The 18,789-nt window shown below is 36.0% G+C and overlaps 2 protein-coding genes and 1 non-coding gene across 3 annotated transcripts; all 3 read right to left on the reverse strand.

Annotated features, from left to right (window-relative positions):
* Positions 1 to 454: 454 nt before the first annotated feature.
* LOC125819668 (UTP--glucose-1-phosphate uridylyltransferase-like) lies at positions 455 to 11,177 on the reverse strand. Its single transcript, XM_049499134.1, has 21 exons — positions 10,987 to 11,177; positions 9,992 to 10,039; positions 9,630 to 9,721; positions 9,284 to 9,374; positions 5,162 to 5,222; positions 5,005 to 5,082; positions 4,856 to 4,906; positions 4,672 to 4,745; positions 4,009 to 4,081; positions 3,838 to 3,895; positions 3,650 to 3,696; positions 3,493 to 3,558; positions 2,933 to 2,965; positions 2,197 to 2,249; positions 2,022 to 2,097; positions 1,882 to 1,938; positions 1,660 to 1,743; positions 1,462 to 1,563; positions 1,267 to 1,371; positions 1,045 to 1,116; positions 455 to 600 (listed from the first exon to the last, which is right to left on the reverse strand). Exons 1-21 carry the CDS (start codon positions 11,070 to 11,072, stop codon positions 574 to 576), a joined length of 1,434 nt encoding a protein of 477 aa, XP_049355091.1. The 5' UTR covers positions 11,073 to 11,177; the 3' UTR covers positions 455 to 573.
* Positions 11,178 to 15,252: 4,075 nt separating this feature from the next.
* On the reverse strand, positions 15,253 to 15,348 carry LOC125819730 (small nucleolar RNA snoR109). The gene has a single exon (XR_007442477.1). It is a non-coding gene; the product is annotated as a small nucleolar RNA snoR109 (small nucleolar RNA).
* Positions 15,349 to 15,510: 162 nt separating this feature from the next.
* On the reverse strand, positions 15,511 to 17,225 carry LOC125819560 (60S ribosomal protein L6-like). Its single transcript, XM_049499006.1, has 2 exons — positions 16,634 to 17,225; positions 15,511 to 15,812 (listed from the first exon to the last, which is right to left on the reverse strand). Exons 1-2 carry the CDS (start codon positions 17,165 to 17,167, stop codon positions 15,657 to 15,659), a joined length of 690 nt encoding a protein of 229 aa, XP_049354963.1. The 5' UTR covers positions 17,168 to 17,225; the 3' UTR covers positions 15,511 to 15,656.
* Between the last annotated feature and the right edge of the window lie 1,564 nt (positions 17,226 to 18,789).

An 18,789-nucleotide genomic window follows, 5' to 3' on the forward strand; every position in this document is an offset into this window, starting at 1 on the left:
TTGGACGGGAGAGAGGGGGGGGGGGGGGGGGGGGGGGGAGGGGGGGAAGGGACAAAAAAGAGAAATTAGCAATAAAACCCTACATATAGCTACAAATTGTAATATTTTAAACTATAGTTTTTCTCGTAAATACATATTACATGTTTGCCTTGTTGGGTAATTTTTTTCCTAAATGAAACTAAATGTAATAGAAATTCGAATTAAAACTCATAAATTTCAAATTTTAGATCTGCGCTTCTAAAGAAAAGTCTCAAGAGAGGGAAGGAGCATTTTTTTTGGGCAAAAACAAGAAGAAGAAAATCTTGAAAATACAGTGACATACTTCAAGAACGAAATCGAAGTTTAATTGCTTATAATTAGAATTAAGAGAGACTAAACTTCTTTAAGAAAAATATTAATACTCAAGATATGGGGATTGTAATCATTTGAACTCTTACAAACGATTACCGTAGCCAAAACAAAATTGTTCATTTATTTTCGTTAATGTGATAATTCTCTATGAACTGCAACCAAAAATTACTCCTTGCTTCTTTGGAACATCCTATGTTGTTTAACACCAGTAACTCAACTCTCCTATATGTCCTCAGGACCATTGACATCCTGGAAATCAATGTAACAAACTTTAGTAGACGTTTGGACATGAATTGCGTGATATTAGAAAAAATAGTTATTAAAGATAAGTTGAAAAAGGGTATTTGGTTGTTGAAGTTAAGTTTGGAGATATACATCTTCTTGATCCGAAATGGCTGGGGAGAGGAAAGGTTCTTTTTTGGGTTCTCATGGGAACAGATCCGGAGGAGATGAGGTGGGGCCTGTAGCTGAGAGGATTAGGGTATGTGGCTACGAACCATGGTGTTGGGGGATTCGAATCCCTCCTCACCCACAACCGGCCCAAAAGGGATGGGAATTTTTTCTTTTAACTTGAAAAACTCTTTTCGAGTTTGGAGTGAAAAATTGACACAACGTATAACCAAATAGGTTTTTGATGAAAAGCAATCTCAACTAAATAGAATAGCTCGCATGCATTTAGATCCATGGAATTACCTTATTTGCAATCACAGCTCCATCTGGAATTTCTAACTTCACTCCGGATTTAGCATTGACAGTCACATTCCCCTAAAAGGTATGAAAACAAAAAAAAAATTAAACACTATTAAGTCATATGAAAATGCCATGAACTAATGGATCTGAACATCGTCTAAGAAGACCAACTCTACCGGTGAACACGTGAGATCAAGGGAGATGAAGACAAACTTTGTTAATTACCTTCAGAGTAATGCCAGCTCCAAAATATACATCACCAGTGACCTTCAAGCTATCTAGCTCAATAATGCTGGGAATCGACTTAAAACGACTTAAGAAGCTGGCAACCTGAAAAGATAAGTAGACTTATTAGCTGGCATTCAACGAAAGACCAACCAATCTACCATGTTAAATATAATTTCAGGAAGTAAGCTCAACCTTCTTGAATTCAGGTCCCAACTCAATAGAAGGGTTAGAAGGATTTGCCCTGGCTGGATTGCGGATGACATAGCCATCATCAGTCAAGGTGTAAAGATCAGACTGTAAAAATTATGCAGGTGAATTAACATATTATAAAGAACATTGATTAACAGGGGATGAATTTTATCAGTAATCATGACAAACACGGAAATTAACCTGGACAAGAAGTAAATCTGAACTTGCTTTCACTGGAAGGAAACGAGATCGAGGAACATTAGCTCCAATAGCCTGATCAAAGAACTGGCAAAGAAAAGAAAAGAAAAAATGTAAATGCTTAGCCAAACTTCATCAGAAAGAGGAAACAGTTCAACAAAAATATCAAGACTTAAAGGAATGACATTAATGATTTAAAAGCATGAGGTTAAGGTTTTGGGATACCCTAATTGCAGCACCAGCAGCAGTTTCAAGTTGAAGAACTTTAATCCCGTCTACTTCCTGCAAATCAACTTAGCTACATCGTGATCTTATGCGAAGTACTGAAACATTCAACTTCAGCCTCAACTAGCAGAAAACGATACCTTGGGGTTTGGAATTATCTCCATCTTGAGTGCATCTGCTTCTACAAGTCTTTTAACAGCATTTAAATTCACCCACCTGTTTGTATAGCCAAGGGTTCAATCAGTGCACATTTCAAAGGAAAAGGAAGTAAGAACATAAAGCTTAGAGTAGGTTAAAAAAGACATCTCAACTTACAAGTTGTTGGTGTTAAAAATCTTGAACTTCTCTATTGACTTAAACTCATTGACCTGTATCAAACAAGTTTCTTATACATCAGATGTGCCACCTCTGGGATGGATTAGAAAGAATCATATGCACGGTAAGGTTAGAAGGAAAAACGGAATTGGATACGTCTGCAAGAAAAATGTCAACTAACTAATCTTGTTAAAATAACAGCAGCAAATACTAATCTAGGAGGAACATTAAGCAGCTCACAACTTTTAATGTTTACATATAAAATACATGCAACAGAATTAGCTATTTCATTAGAAAGAAACATCTTGATAGAAGGGAATTGCAGAGGAAACTAGATTGTTCAGACAAAGAACTATCAGGTCTATAGTTAGTAGAGTTACTCAGCCATTTGAGCTAATCCAATTAGATAACTCGAGTGAAAGTATATTTGAAACCCTCTGGCAGTCTTCAGGTGTATTCATAACAGTTTCATGCAGAGCATCAAACAGAACGGTGAATGAAATAAAAATGAGATAATTTCATCGGAATTGGATAAATACGTCGGGTATTGATTGAGCTGTATGTCACAGTACAACTTGAAAAAATTGACACAGAATCAGTCATTTAAAATGTTCTTTTAGTTCTTTTATTTTTATTTTTTTTGCTCTCTATCTCCTTATGTCAGCTGCAATTTAACATCTTCAACGTCAATGCATACTATAATAGCAATAGAAGAAATAGAAGAGGCATGACTCACATGTTGATCAGGAACTTGAGCTATTTCCAAAAGCTGCACCACCACACAAACACAGAAGCTTAATAAGCAAGTTGTGTGAAATTCACTCATAATTAATAGCTTTAATGCAGCAAAACAATTATCCTAAGATCTCACAAAAAGGGAAAACCAAAAAGAGTAACAGAACACTTGAATTTGGACATCCATCATAGGTTTGCAAATGGTGTTTAACAGCAAGCATAATAAGCAGGAACTGTGGTGATTAGAAGTACTGCAAAGAAAGTACATTTCACTTCGCAGGTGCTACCTTTTCTTGGACCCCTGTGTGGTGTAGGCAGGAGGGATGGGAAGGGTTAGGACACATGATGAAAATCCTCATAACTGGAGATTTGACCAATTGATGTCACCCTTAACCCATCTAAAACTAGTACTCAGTTGTTCTAGTGAAGGAGAAAAGATACGGGTGGTGGTCCTAATGTTGTTTGAAATATTTACATCTTCAGATGATGAAATGCAGAGACAAGGATGTCATAGCAAATAACCTCAACACCCTACAACTTTTTTTGGGGAAGGCCACATACCTGTACTTTTCCGTCGTAAGAGATTAAGGTGCCACCTTTAACATCAGCTAATGTTTTTGGTGTCACCTGCAAAAATTGTAAAGATTTAAAACTAGAGAAACTAGAAACAGCTTTTACCTACCAAACACACAGCCTTAAAAGGCATTACAGTCATTACCTCCATGCAGTACTCGTTCTTGTTCTGGATCAAATGATTTAGGATTTCTGTAATGTTGAATTAAGGTAACTACACTGCACTTGGCGGTGATTGAGAAAAGTCTATCACTATTGGAAGCTTCTTATGATTGAGATGTTAATAAATGAACTCAGGCTTTCATACACATTTGAGAATCATAGCAAGGATACTCAAATCAACCACAGCGCCCAAGTTATCTGAGTTGGCAACAAAGACATATTCCTTTCCCTGTAACAGATTGAAAAAGCAAATTAGCCATTGTTACACAAACAGTAAATATATAAAAGACAAGCCCAATGCAAGGCAGAATCAGAAAAAAGCAGTAACATGAAGAGCAGAACCTTCGATAAAAGTGCATCAAGCTTGCCACTATTCATCAAAGAAGGAAAAACATCACCATGACCTGGGGGGTTCCTGTACATGTGAACACTGCATTAGCTGAGCGAAATGCTAAAATGAAACCAACAAAATAGAAAAGGAGTACAAGAACAGGACCAGACGATCAGAACCCATGCACAATCTACTCCAGTTGAGATTCAGTATGAAGAATTAAGAATTTGATAATCTTAGCCTATGTTTGAAATGGATTGTTTTATGAAGAATGATTTATGTCACAGAAAAGCCAAATGAATCAGAATTTGCACTCTCATTCTAGCAGCAGCAAACGTAGTGGCATACTTGGTCACAGACAATATGAGTACAGATTTTTTTTTATTTTCCGATAACTACAATAACAAGTATAGATGCAGCTTGAAGGAGGAAAACTTCATCACCAATTACAGGTTTAACTTAAGTGACAAGAAAAGAGCGTGAAAATTAATACTTAAGAAAGAGCAGTTAGACTAACTGAATCATCACTTAAAAGATAATCATTAGATGCAGATTCTGACATTATAATTCAGTATAACACCCACAAGAATTTTTTTTGTAAATGTTTCAAATGGTGAGTTGATTCCATTTTTTAATCGTAATCACAAAGTCCACACATTAAACAGTTTAAATACCATCCATCTTTGCCAGCATTGCCTTTGCAAGGAAGTGGAGCAAAGTCCTCAATAACCATACGAGGATACTGACTCTACAAAAATTTAAAGATGAAAGAATAAATAAACCTATTCAAATCCAAAATTTTGGGTGAAAAAACAAGCTAGTCGATACTTAATATCATTGATGTTCAGCCCCACTAACCTGATTGAATGTGTGAATCTCAATGTTTGAGTTTGAATATTTTTCTACAATCTACGTAGAGAATGCAAAGGCAAAATCAGCAGTTGAATCAAATCCAAACACTGGAGAACAATCATGGATTACTATGCATCACAATGATATTATTTCACCTTTGCTGTATCATCATGGGTGTTGAATGAATTCATCAAAAGCAGGGGAACAGTGCATCCATACTTGGTATTGAGAGCCTACAGACAGCATCCTTTTGTTGGTAAATATATATAAAACATCATGGTGAACTAAATTGATCCATAAAATCATAGATACCTCAATTTGTTTGACAATCAAATCAAGGAATGTCAAACCATTACGAACTTCAATAACTGATCTGCATGGAAGAAATACAAACTTCAGACTCTGAGAAGATATAAAGATCAATAAATAACCCAGCTAAAACTTCCATTTTTTGATGAGAAAGGAGAGGTTTTTAACATATCTAGACAAACTTCTCAAGAACCCATGCATCATCATAAACACCACAAAGGTAAAAGGTAAGGAGGTAGCACCTCGGCTGCCAACAAATGTAAAATCTGATCTACTTATAAATTAACCATCATATTTCTCCTATCTACATCACACCCCTTGGGAGGTGGCCCTTCCCTGGACCCTGCTAATGCGGGATGCTTTGTGCACCAGGATGCCCTTTTTTTTATTTCTCCTATCTGTATTCTTGAAAAGGTGTCACTTGCAGAAAAGTGGTTTAGTATTGATCATTCAGTATTATAATTCTGCCAAATTCTATCTAGTTGCAGTGTTATGAACCGAGTCCAGCCCAATGTAGATATTAATGTCATACAAGTTGTTATTGGGCTAACAAGAGCTATTGGGCCGAGAACGAGGAATAGGGTCAGGTTGATTTGGGATCCGGGTTGAGTAGTGGGCATGAAACGGTTCCATCAAAAAGGGTAGTGATATGTGAGTTAGGGATTATGCAAATTATGTGAAGCTTTGGCTTTCTGATCCTCTCATCTCCTTTCTATGGTCTAGAATCTCATCCCCTTCTAGTTACCCTCTTCTATGTTATCTATCTATAATTAGTGTGTTGTTAATGTGTTGTGGGTATTATACGTTGTAACTTGTATTCCGTAATAACAATATATATATCAGTGTTTGTGTTGAAAATTGAGTTTGTTACATTGGTGCTTTCATTGATTTGTCTACCATGGTGGACACTTCGCTCACCTCCCTTAATGAATCTATTTGTGCATTCCGCCAACAATTTGATTTCCTCCAGTCATCCCATTCAACTCCTCGTCGTATACCGGATTCAGTTTTCCTTCCACGATTTAGTGGTGATAATCCGGCAGTCTGGGTTCTTCAGGCAGAGAAGTATTTCGCATTCCACACCATTTTATCAGAGCATAAACTGTCATTGGCTTCATTTTATTTTGATGGTGATGCTTTAGAATGGTATCGATGGTTATTTCGCAACAAACAACTCGCTGGTTGGGATCATTTTGTGGACAAAGTGTTGATTCGTTTTCGCTCCCGTACTAGAGACACCTATAGCGAGTTCGTATCCATTCCCAAGCAACATGAGGCAGCGGAGAATTATATAACTAACTCATACTTGCCTCAATACTTGAATGAACACTCAGATCGCAACAAACCAAGCCTAGCACACACATTGTTCAAGGAGATGTCGGATGGGGAAACTAACTGCTTTAGAGATGAAACTATGGTGTTACCAGAGACCCAGGTATGTCATCTTTCTGAACAGGACAACATCTCGGTTTCACTAGAAATTTCGTATGATCTCCTTGCTGAAAACTCTGAGGCAGACCACATGTTCGATAAAATGCCCGAGAAGTGTAATGAAGTAGATTTCTTGGACAATTCCTCTGTTGGAAGTAATATTGATAGTTTTGATTATATGGACAGTAGACCGATTTCTTCAATACCTAGTCTGTATGATGAAATGGTGTCAAATCCAAATTTATCTAAGAACCCTACTAAAGATGAAGCACTTGGATTTCCAAACAAATCCCTCTCCGAACTGTCTCAGTATGATAATGACCAATCAAGTCGAGAAGGAGGACAGAATGTTCGTCCAATATCCTATGAAACACCTCCACCACAAGAGTACCCCACTAATCTGTTGTTGTCTACCTTCGGTGCACACACTGATCATTCCATGAACATTTTTTTCATGCGTGAAGTTGTTGATAATGCTAAGCTTGTGGAAGCAATCACCGCTGCAAAGTACAGAAATGTGGTAGTTGTTGGGGAAGAGTACAACAATTGTGAGCTTCTTGATGACTTGGGACTGTTTGCAATGGACGAGAAAACTATCAAATATTTCAGCATGAGTACAACAAGGGTGTTTGACAACAATCTTTGGTCGTCGTGTGTCATTGGTTGTGGCCACAAGGTCGCAAAATCGTTGATTGGAGATCCAAATTTTAGTTGGACTGTTATTTTTAAGGAATTTGTATTGAAGGACGTAGATGAAACAGTGGATAACACATCTCCTTTCTTCACTAATATCTATTTGCTTGTAGATGATATTCCCACATCTGCTTCTACCATTGGCTGGAATGCTAGACTGGCACGGTTGACGGTTGGAATGGTTGTTCATTCAGCACACAGACACAAACCGCAGGATAGCAAGCTAGTGCACAATGGGAATAACTCTGAAATGTTGGAGTTAATGACAGATTCTGAGTCTGAGCACAATCACATCCATAAAAACTTTTATATTCTTACTTATATTCTTGCTCCGAATGCTTCAAGCAACAATTTACGTTTAATTGATGTACATACATGCCCGGTGCTAGTGCTCATCAACTCTAAATGTGGAGGTCAACTTGGAGGAGAACTTCTTTGTACACTTCGTCATCTTCTTAACAAATATAGAGTTTTTGATTTTGAGAGACGAAGCTCCTGATAGTGTTTTACGTAGACTGTATTTGAATATAGAAAGGCTCAAGGGTAATGGTGATCGATTTTCCACCGAAATTGACGAGAGAATGAGAATTATTGTTGCAGTTGGAGATGGCACAGCTGGTTGGCTTCTCGGAGTTGTATGTGATCTCACACTATCTCAGCAACCTCCAATTGCAACAGTACCTTTGGAAACTGGAAAAGAGATCTTGTTTCTAGAAAATTGGTTTTTGATAACTGATGCGGTGGGAATGCATCTTAATTTCAATCTTGATAGTGGAATATGTTGCAGAGACATCTGTCACTTTAGATGTGTTATGATTCTGGTTAAAGTTGGCCAAGTTATTACAGAGGAAATAGGAGTAATGCCAATTTCCTTACTACTCTTGGAAGACAGCATAGAGTTGCACTTTGCATCAGATCATTTTCTTGGGCTGTTATTGCTGGATGGAAAAGTTTTGTCCAACTTCACACTTGAGACATTGCAGCACGTGGAAGTTGCTACTCTTCAGATAATTGAGAAAGCTGTGGATAGATTTCATGACTTGAACCTTGAGGACAAGGTTCTTAATTGGGATGGGGGTATTGTTATGAACCGAGTCAAGCCCAATGTAGATATTAATGTCATACAAGTTGTTATTGGGCTAACAAGAGCTATTGGGCCGAGAACGAGGAATAGGGTCAGGTTGATTTGGGATCCGGGTTGAGTAGTGGGCATGAAACGGTTCCATCAAAAAGGGTAGTGATATGTGAGTTAGGGATTATGCAAATTATGTGAAGCTTTGGCTTTCTGATCCTCTCATCTCCTTTCTATGGTCTAGAATCTCATCCCCTTCTAGTTACCCTCTTCTATGTTATCTATCTATAATTAGTGTGTTGTTAATGTGTTGTGGGTATTATACGTTGTAACTTGTATTCCGTAATAACAATATATATATCAGTGTTTGTGTTGAAAATTGAGTTTGTTACATGCAGGCAGCATTTGAACTGTTTCATATCCAAATGATACAAGTTGCGGTAGGAAATGACTTCAAATCAGCCCAATAAGTAGTTTCTATTCATGTTTGATGACTCAAAGCGTTAGAAAACAATCAAACACAGAGTAGAAAGAGAAACCAATAACCAAGTTTTATCACTTTATAGCCTTCATTGAGGGCATGTGTAAGGAAAAAAGATTGAAAGAAGGGTATCATGTGAAGGTAAAATAAAATAGTACTCCTAACAAGATTCAGCATACCATTCAGAAAGTTTCCTGGACCCTTACTGATGAATCAATAAAATAATGTTGCCAAGAAAAAGACAGAAGATTCAGAACACTGCTCTGGATCCACCAACAGTACTCACTCTCCAGTGACATGTAATAGAACAGAAAGATACTTGGAACAATATGTGCTGACAAACATGAGTTTAAGTCCAGTAATGAAAACAAAAGTATAATCCACATCTATAGCATAACCCTGTTAGAACTTAGACAAAATAACTGCTATATTTGTGGCAAATACATACTTGGGACCGGTGCACCCCATTGTTGTTCCCAAGCCTCCATTGAGCTTCAGGACAACAAGTTTGTCTAAGAGCTTCTTTGTTTCCGCGGGATCTGCAATGATCAAGATAGTGAAGCTTCTTCAGAAACAGTTTCAATTCACAGCAAAGGCAGATCTAGCTCCTCAGTGCAAATTCAACTAGACTCATTACTTACCATGTATACAAATATAAAAATAATTTTAAAAACATGTGTGCGCACATGTACAAACAAATAAATACCAATTTATATACACATCTGCCACTAATTCTCACTCCTCAATACAGTAGCCAATCAATACAAGAAGAGCAATTTAGCAAATCATAATACCTTCAGAGAGAGGGGCTAACTTGTCGTAAGGCACCACCACGTCATCAGTTGGCGTCTGGATCTTACTCCACTCGACATGTTGTGCCTCACCACTACAATTCAAATGCCAAAATAGATCATGAGTTTATCTGCTCTTGTTTGAGTTTCACAAGCTAAAAACTAGACTTATCTTCTCCAAAACTTAAACCATATCCGAGATCATCTAAATCAATTGACACTAATACATCACTACCTTAAATCAACTAACACTGTCACAAATCCATTCAAGAAATTGGGCATTAGATTAACCACATTCTAAAGTTCAGTTAATTAAAATGATTAGCCTAACTACAAGCAGTAAACAGAGATATATCCAATTGTACCTTAGATAGCGAGTGACAAGGTTAAGAAATTCAGATTTCTCATTATCACTGCAAAAAATAAAAACTCCATAAAAACAATCAGACGAGAAAAAAAAAAATCATCAGGTCTGGATAAGATCGAACAATTCAAAAGCAAACGACACTACCATGCAGCAAGCAAAATCTAGGAAAACCATACTAAATGAGCCATGGATCCAGAAATGGAGAATCTGAGATAAATAAGAAATGATGCTATCATGCAGAGCAAGTAAATCTTGCAAAACTACACACACAACCGGAATCAGAAATGGAAAATTGATTTTCTCATTATTACTGCAAAAGAAAAAGGTTCACACTATATCAAGTACAAATCCAAAAATAAATAAACAAACATCGAGAAATTGTGAAAAATAGAGGAGAAAAAAACGACAATGCAGCTATCGTGAAGCAATGAAACCGCCAGAAATAGAGAAAACTGAGGTACATCGAAGATGATAATAACATGCAGCAAGTAAATCAAGCAAAACTACACATATTCACACACACACATAATAAATCCAGATTTCTCATTATCACTGCAAAAAAAAAAAAAACAGCTCCAGATCAAAAAATGAACTAACATCAAGCAATTGAGAAAAATAGAAAAAAAAAAAACGCAATGCTGATATCGTGTAGCAATGAAACCGCGAGAAATAGAAAAAACTGAGATACATCGAAATCGATACTAGCATGCAGAGCAAGTAAATCTAACCAAAACTACGCATATTCACACACACATAATAAATCCAGATTTCTCATTATCACTACAAAAAAAAAATCAGCTCCAGATCAAAAAATGAACAAAAGCATCGAGAAACTGAGAAAAAATAGAAAAAAACGCAATGCTGCTATCATATATCAATGAAACCTCCAGAAATCGAGAAACTGAAAATCATAGATATTGATCCTAGCATTTACAGCAAGTAAATCTAAGAAAAACTACGTATAATCTCCAAAAAAAAAACAAAAAAACTTGCCTGATTTGAGTAAGGCTGGAAACAGCAGATTTGAGATTAGCTAGCTTCTCGGCATCAGCAGGACTGAGAGCAGGCACCGGAGACATTATTGTAGAAGAGAATTGAGTTTTTCCGATCTGTAGTATGAAGTTTTTCAAAAAAGAGCGTGAACTAAAACGAAAGCTTAAAATTGCGTGAATTGAAAGTGAAGCAAAAAAAATAATGTGAGAGATGGAGGGAAGAGGGAAGGAGTATTTATATAGTAAAGAAAAAGTTCATCGGGATCTGTAAGAAATGTAAAAGTAAAAAATATGTGGGTGAGAGAGAATTGAGAAAACACAAGGAGAATATTATGACTTGTAATGAATTAGTTATTGGAGACTCAAAAAGAAATTGTAATGATGGGTGTGTTCGTAGGAAAATATTTTCCCTAAAAAATGTTTGTTTATGTTGATATTAGTCATATTTATAATGATTTTTTAGGTCATTTTTTTTCTTTCTGTGTTTTTTTCGATGTTTAGAGCGTTCCTATAGCGATCTCAAGTCACAAATGACTTGATGGGATTGACAATTCGGTCACCTAATCGTTCATATGATTTTTGTGCAAGTTTACGTGTTTCAAAACTTTTGAAACCTAAACTTTTGTCTTTGATGTATATTATCCATCATTATGTTATCAAGAGATTGTGATTGAATTTGTATTTGGCCTTTTGATATGATAAGTCAAAGTAAATTTTAGATGAAATTCAAATTATATATATTTATTGACATTACCTAGTGTATTTGTAGCATCCCAAAAATTTTTAAGTTAAGAATCGAACCATTCTTCATTGTGAATAAGATTGTACCGAGTGATTCTAAATTTTCTTAGGTGTTAACGTCACTAGAATCCCCTAGCATAAAGTTGAGTTGGAAGTTTTCTTTCCGATTGAGTTTCACTATGAAATTTTACTTGGGTCAACTTCAAATGATCATATCTTTTTAGAACATAATTAGGTGGTCCATGACCTACCAGATTGAAAGTATTTGAGTCCTCTTTCCAACGCCACCAAATTTGCTAAATTTCGAGCTCGGGGTAAAAGTTATGCCCGTTCGAGTGAAGCCTCTCTATTTAAGGCACTTCATTCGTTTAAAAAAATGGTATTTTGGTCTTTTCCTTTTTCCACTAGTCTTAGCACATTTTTCTTGACCCAATTAAGGCTCTAATCAGATTCTAAATCACTTATTCACGTTCCTAAACACTTAGGGATTTAGAGCGAGGTTTCAAGAGGAGAAAAGGGGATAAGTTCAAGTGTTCTTCAAGATTTGTGGAATTCGCCAAGAGCATCGTTCTTTCCGGGTATGTAAGGCTTCTCACAGTGTTAAACTTATTCGTCGTCACGCCATACATCTAATTCATCCATGAAATCGTTATATTAAGAGATTCTTGAGTAGTTCTTGATTTTAGTTTCATTCTTTAACAATGGAGGTTTTGAGTTTCTTGGGTTGAGGATCTTGAATATGAGTTGTGATTCTTGAAAGGGATTGTATGAAATTAGTCATGTATTTGTGTTGGGGTTGAGAAACAAGAAGAGTTTAGGAGAAATTCCCCAATTCTAAACTAGTTTAAAGTTTGAATTTTACCAAAAAAATCGTCGAAATCGTTGGGAAAGGGTTGGGGCGGCGCGCCACCAGTACGCTAGGAGTGCTGGGGCGATACGCAAGCAGTACGCCCAAATCTAGCCCCAGTACTTTGGGACCTGGCGTGGCACGGCGCCAATACGCCAGGAGTGTTGGGGCAACGCGCCACCAGTATGCCAAGAATGTCTGGTCCTTTTTCTTTCCATGCTTCTTTTCGAACGTGTTCCTTTGAATCGTGACTACGTTCTCTTCTTTGTATGAGCTCCTAAAGGCTCCATTAATCCTTGAGAGTTCTTACATGTTCTAATCACATGTCTTAATATTCATTCAAAATTAAAGTGAGTTTAAGAGAAAAGTTCAAGAGTTTTTATTGAGTTCTATGTATTCAGTTTCTATGTTGTTATTGAGATCCTTGAGTTGATTCGTTCATGTCCATATTCCCGCATTAACCCTATGAATTGAGTATTCTTGAGATAAGTACGATCGTGGAGTTCTAAGTTCTTGAGTTTTGAATATTGAGTTTCCTATATTGTCATTGAGATCCTTGAGGTGATTTGTTCATGACTATATTTCAGCATGAACTCTATATTGAGTTATTAATCTTGAGAATCTTTTAAAGCCAATAAATAAGGTTTAGATTGAGTTTTTGAGGAAAGTTTAAAAAGTCATTTTGAGTAAAGTTTAAGGGAACTAAGTATTCCGGAATGTATCATTTTTACATTGAGAAAGAGAAACTTTGATTTCTAAAAAGAGTCTATGAATTCAAAAGTATTTCAAAGCAGTTACCTATTTTAAGAGGATAGTTTGAGCAATTTGCTCAAACTAGAGAAATAGTATGTTTTACACATTTGAGAATTCAAATTACTGATCTAGTTATAGTGAGGTTTAACTAACAGCAATCCTTCTATGATCTAGCTTCAAGCAAGAGTTCAACAACCGAAAAAGACCAATTCATTAACCTCCACTACAAAAGCAACAAAAACAGGCATCAACATTTGCATTTGGGCACCACAAGCATCAGTAGTAGCAGACATCCAACTTTAGCTTATGAATCATCTAACCCTTCAACTGCATTTAAGGACGAGGCTGGACAAAATGATACATTAATGTGTGTTTCTAAGAAACCGTCTGCATTTGAGGTAGCAGGTGCATCGATGAACTCTCTAAAATTTGATGAACTAGGCTAGGGTTTGTGAGATAAACGAAAGTGACTTAGGATTTGGATCTTTTTTTAGATTTTAGAGAGTATATTTTACCCACAAATTGGGTGGGTTTATTGGGTTATGGGGCGGGTTCATAGGATTTGGGTTAAAAGAATTGGTCAACTGGGTAGTGGCTTAGGATTTCGCCATGTGTACACAAAGAGGGTGCCGTTAGTGGGAGGGGCAAATGTGCACCGATTATTGGACGGCAAGGGCTGAGATGGACGAAAAGTATAACGGAGGGTATAGATGTACCATTTATCAAAGTTTGGGGGTATATTTGTCCTTTTTCCCAAGGTATTTTGATATAATTGACATATCTTTAGTTTAAGACAACAAAATTCAAAAATCTTTTTTATTTTCTTAAACTTGGTATCAAGTAAAAATATGTCAAATAAATTGAAACGGAGGAAGTATTTCATTTATCCTTCTATGTTGTCAATAGTTTCTCATGATCATGTGATCTATTTAGAGAAGCGGAGCCAACTAGTAGTTAGGGAGTTCATCCGAACCACCTTTGATGAAAAATTACACCTTTTATACATGATTAAAATTATTTTTTTACGTGTATATAGTAGATGTCGAACCCTCTCCAACTAGTTAATGTGTTCACTTTTTCAAATTTTGAACCCCTTAATAAAAATCTTGATTCCGTCACTATCCATGTATGTCAATAGCGCCTAGTGCAAGTTTTTATATCAGCTCACTATTCTCGACTTTGAAACACAAAAATCCATATGAATTACAATAAAATTTTGAGAAATATAAAGCTGAGATGTTATAATATTTGTATGGCTATTGGATTATTTAGAGTAAATTGCTATTAAATATAAATTTATTTTTTTAAAAAAAAACTGACTTAAAAAAATGTGAATCATATAAATTGAAATAGAGTAAATAAAGAATTAGAGTTAATTCATTTCGTCAAGGATATTTAACTACATTTCAAAATAAGTATGGTTTAACTCAATCTATTTTGCATTCATTAAAAATAGATAACATAATACTCCTATATAGTTATGAAGGGCTCTCTTTTGTTACACTAACTCGTTGAGAAGATTAGCGAGGTTCTTGCTATGGTGAACTGAAAGATTTTTCACTATAGTAGAAAGGAAACAAGTGGGAGTGACCGTCTTCTCAAGAATCACCTACAACAAGATAATTCCAATGTAATCTCATAACTTGGGGGTCTGTAGAGGGTGGTGTGTCCACAGCCTTACCCCTACCTTGTGAACATAGAGAGGTTGTTTCCGATAGATACTTAGCATAAGAATCACCTAATACAGATATTGAAGAAGCAACTATTGAAGCAACAAATATTTAGGAGAAGCACCTATATAAGCAAACCGATATGAACCAGCAGAGTGAGCGATAAGTGTAGAGATTATTGGTTATAACGAAGGGCTTACCAACAAGCCAAATTACTACGCCATTTCCTGCAATTCCCCTTCTCAACAGGTATGCACAATGTAAGAAGATCGGTAAGCAGATATGTGAACAGATCAACAACAACCCGCCACTTAAACTTCTCGATATATTCATCACATATAAGCTACAGCCACAATGGCAGTCAAGAAGAAGAGTACCCAACTTAACACTCATCTTGGTAAACATGTAGCTTCAGTACATAGGAAAATCTTGACATGGCAAAAAGAACATCAATGAGCTCAGATTTGAACAAGATAGTATATTAAAGAAAACAAATTGCATAATATCAGAAGGATAAACAAGAAAATTCCCATATTGCAAATTCTAATTAAAGATGTTTATACTCAATATGAACTCTTAACGCAACTTCAAACCGAAGAAAACAGAAAAATAGTAGTAACAAAAATCAGTTTCAACAGAAATGTTGTAGGTGTTCTTCCTTTAGAACACAAGCTCGTGTGGTTTCATGCCTGACTTCAACGAGAACCTTGCAGACAAATACGCCTTCAATTCAGGAATTCCTTCAATGGTCTTGAGCAATGCAGCATCCACAGCTTTCTGCTCATCTTTCTTTTCTTGTGGAAGCACATTCTTCTCCTGCATTCAACAAACAAATACAAACCATATTTAAATCAAACAATGCTCAAATGTCTTCTCCCGCATCAAACTAGATCACACAAAGCTGAGGAATATTAACAATGTAGGTTAAACAAAGCGTGTACTCACTATTACAAGGGAGTACCGAGGGCATCAGTTCTCACCAATATATATTAAACTAAAAGTCAGAACTTTTTTTTCGAAAGTAAATGCTAAAACCATCTCTAACCAAGATCATAACAACACAATTCCATTTTTCTCTAAATTGTATAGAAAATAGACTTCTAAATGTGATGCTCATTTCATTAGCTACTTTTTACTAACAATAAATATCTTTATATACTAAACACTCGCGAACAATAAGTAGCGCCATCTTCAGAATTTCAACATTCCCACAGCATATAAGTTATTAATATATTCATCCCCAAAGCAAGTTAATCACACACACTACAATCGTTCTAATAAATCCGATATCTATACTAAGTCCCATGACTATAAATATCTTCATGTACCAAAAGCTCACTAATAAGTACTACATCATTGCAACATTCAAACAGCATATACGCTACTATTCCCTCGGTTTCAATTTGTTTGTCTGCTACTCTTTTATATCATTACTTTAGTTACTTCACCGCAAGATTAACGAGCATTTTGTTACATTTGTCGTATATTTAATAAACTCTGTGTCGAATCAAAATAGGACAAACAAATAGTAATGGAGGGAGTATACCAATGTATAATACTAAGTCCAATTGAGTGAAAAATACAGAATTTCATAAAAAGGAGACAAATTTAAGCAGAAAATGAACAAACAAACAAACCTCTTTCTTGTCTTCAAAAAACTCTCCTTCTCCCTTCTTCTGCTTCTTCTCAACCTGCTTAGCAAAATACTTATCATCAATCTTCTCCACATTCACTCCAGAAACATCAACCTTCGTCGAGGTACCAATAACATAAGCTTGATTCACACGTCTCAATGGAACTCCATTAAGCTTAAACGGACCAGTAACAAGAAGCAATCCAGAAGTAAGCTGCTTCAAAAACACAACTCTCTTTCCCTTAAACCTACCAGCAAGGATAATCAACACTGTTCCAGGGGTAATACTTGCCCTAAGCTTTGTAGGTTTTGGCTTGTGTTTGTTAACAAGGGGCTTTTTCACGTCATCGGCAGGGTAGAATTTTGGTGGCTTTACAGCGGCGACGGCGGCGGCGGGTTTTTTCTCGTGGAGGGGTAATTTGCCGCCGTTTTTCTTCTTAATTGCCCATAAACCCTTCTTATGGTACATTTTGGAACGTGAGAACTTTCCGACGCCACGGATTAGCTCTGGGTTTCGGATTGTCTTCTTCGCCGCCATTGGAGAAACGCTTGAGAAGCTCTGGTGAAAGAGTGAAAACCCTAGATTTGAAAAATGGAGAATTGCTGAGATTTTTTCAGCCTCTAATTTATGTAAAATGGATAATTAGATGAAAGCCCGTGTGTATATTGGGCTGGCCCATGTAATTTTTCATGTTTGGGCTAGTCACAGATTTTCACCCGATATTTGGAATTCGATTAAAATAATTTGGGTAGATTCGCGTTGGAAAGTTCCACTTACAACATTAGAACTAAAATGTTCTTTATCAAAGATGAATTCATATCTAAAACTCGAAGTCAGAGTTTTTAATTAAAGATAAAGAAGTACTTATCGCTACATATGTATAGAAATTTTATGAGACTATAAAAGTTATTTCTCATTGCATATATTAGAGTTGATTGTAACATGCATTATTCCAGATAATTAAAACGAAAATTTACCAATATAAAGCTTGTAGCCATAGTGATCCTATTCAGCCAATTCGATCATTTTTTAGCACCTTATATCTTTTTTTGGGGCGTCCTAGTATCCGAGCACTTTTGTATGATTTCTCTTGCATTCGCCTTTCCAAATGGGTTTTGAAGATAAAAATCATTTATTGATTAACTCATAAATTGACCTGGGTAATCAATCTTGCAATTGGATCGTTGAAATTACGAGTATGATGTCTAATTGTCCAGACAGTAATGGTAGTATCTTTTACCTTAACCGGTGACTCACTTTTTTTAAGTAATATGGAAGAGGACTGAAACTTACATAAATTTCTCTAGTTTAGGAGCCAATTACTTAAATGCACTTTAGTTTGCAATATTACGAATACGTCTAGATACATGTATCTCGGGATATATGGGGTCTAAATTAAGGTGTAATTTGTTTTAGATGCATTGTATCCAAATGGATTCACATGTATCTGTGATATATAGCAAATATCGCTCGCCACTCGCCTATATATCTGGTATCCCATATACATGTAAATCACACCAGATACATATACATACATGTATCTACTGTCATTCGCATGTTTCTGAGATACTTGATCATCTCACTCACCTCTCTCCCTATTTTAGTGTATCATGAAGCAAAAAACTAGGTGAATCTTTCTTAATGTATAATAAGAAATTCTTAATTAATGATAAAATATATAATATTTTTAAAATATTATATAGGGCTAACCCATCGGTGGCCCCTTAAAGTTGGCACCAAATTTTACTTAGACACTTTAACTAAATTTTGTTCATTTTAGACACCTTATGTAGGGTTCTGTTGTGTCATTTGGACACTTTTTTAACAATCACCCAAAAATATAAAGTGTGTGTTAAACACTCGCCGATGACGTGTCAAAATAACAAATTAAACAAAGACACATGTCATATATATAAAAAATAATTCTAAACTAATGACTTTTAAGTAAAAAGAAAAATAACCACTAATTTGATGACATGTGGCATTTCAAACTCAAATAATAAATATTTTTTAAAAAGAAATTCATCACTTCTAATTTTCATCAAGAAACTCACCCTTGTCTTCTTCACCCAACCAACCCAGGCGTCTTCTCCACTCCACCCATCTCAACCCCAACCGCTCCTCCACCCCCACTAGATCGTCCATCCTCTTTACCCCCA

The sequence above is a fragment of the Solanum verrucosum genome, unplaced genomic scaffold (genome assembly GCF_900185275.1).
Source record: "Solanum verrucosum unplaced genomic scaffold, falcon-dt-bn FXZP01000255.1, whole genome shotgun sequence".
Lineage (NCBI taxonomy): Eukaryota > Viridiplantae > Streptophyta > Magnoliopsida > Solanales > Solanaceae > Solanum > Solanum verrucosum.

What these genes read in the sequence shown, in the direction of transcription:
- LOC125819560 (XM_049499006.1), bottom strand. Translation starts at nt 17,167, where the DNA reads ATGGCGGCGAAGAAGACAATCCGAAACCCAGAGCTAATCCGTGGCGTC. An exon ending in TTTTTGAAGACAAGAAAGAG is followed by an intron (nt 15,813 to 16,633) that starts GTTTGTTTGTTT and finishes TGTTGAATGCAG; the next exon opens with GAGAAGAATGTGCTTCCACA.
- LOC125819668 (XM_049499134.1), bottom strand. Translation starts at nt 11,072, where the DNA reads ATGTCTCCGGTGCCTGCTCTCAGTCCTGCTGATGCCGAGAAGCTAGCT. An exon ending in ATGGGGTGCACCGGTCCCAA is followed by an intron (nt 5,223 to 9,283) that starts GTATGTATTTGC and finishes TCTTCCATGCAG; the next exon opens with ATCAGTTATTGAAGTTCGTA. An exon ending in CTCAAGTTCCTGATCAACAT is followed by an intron (nt 2,250 to 2,932) that starts GTGAGTCATGCC and finishes TGTTTGATACAG; the next exon opens with GTCAATGAGTTTAAGTCAAT.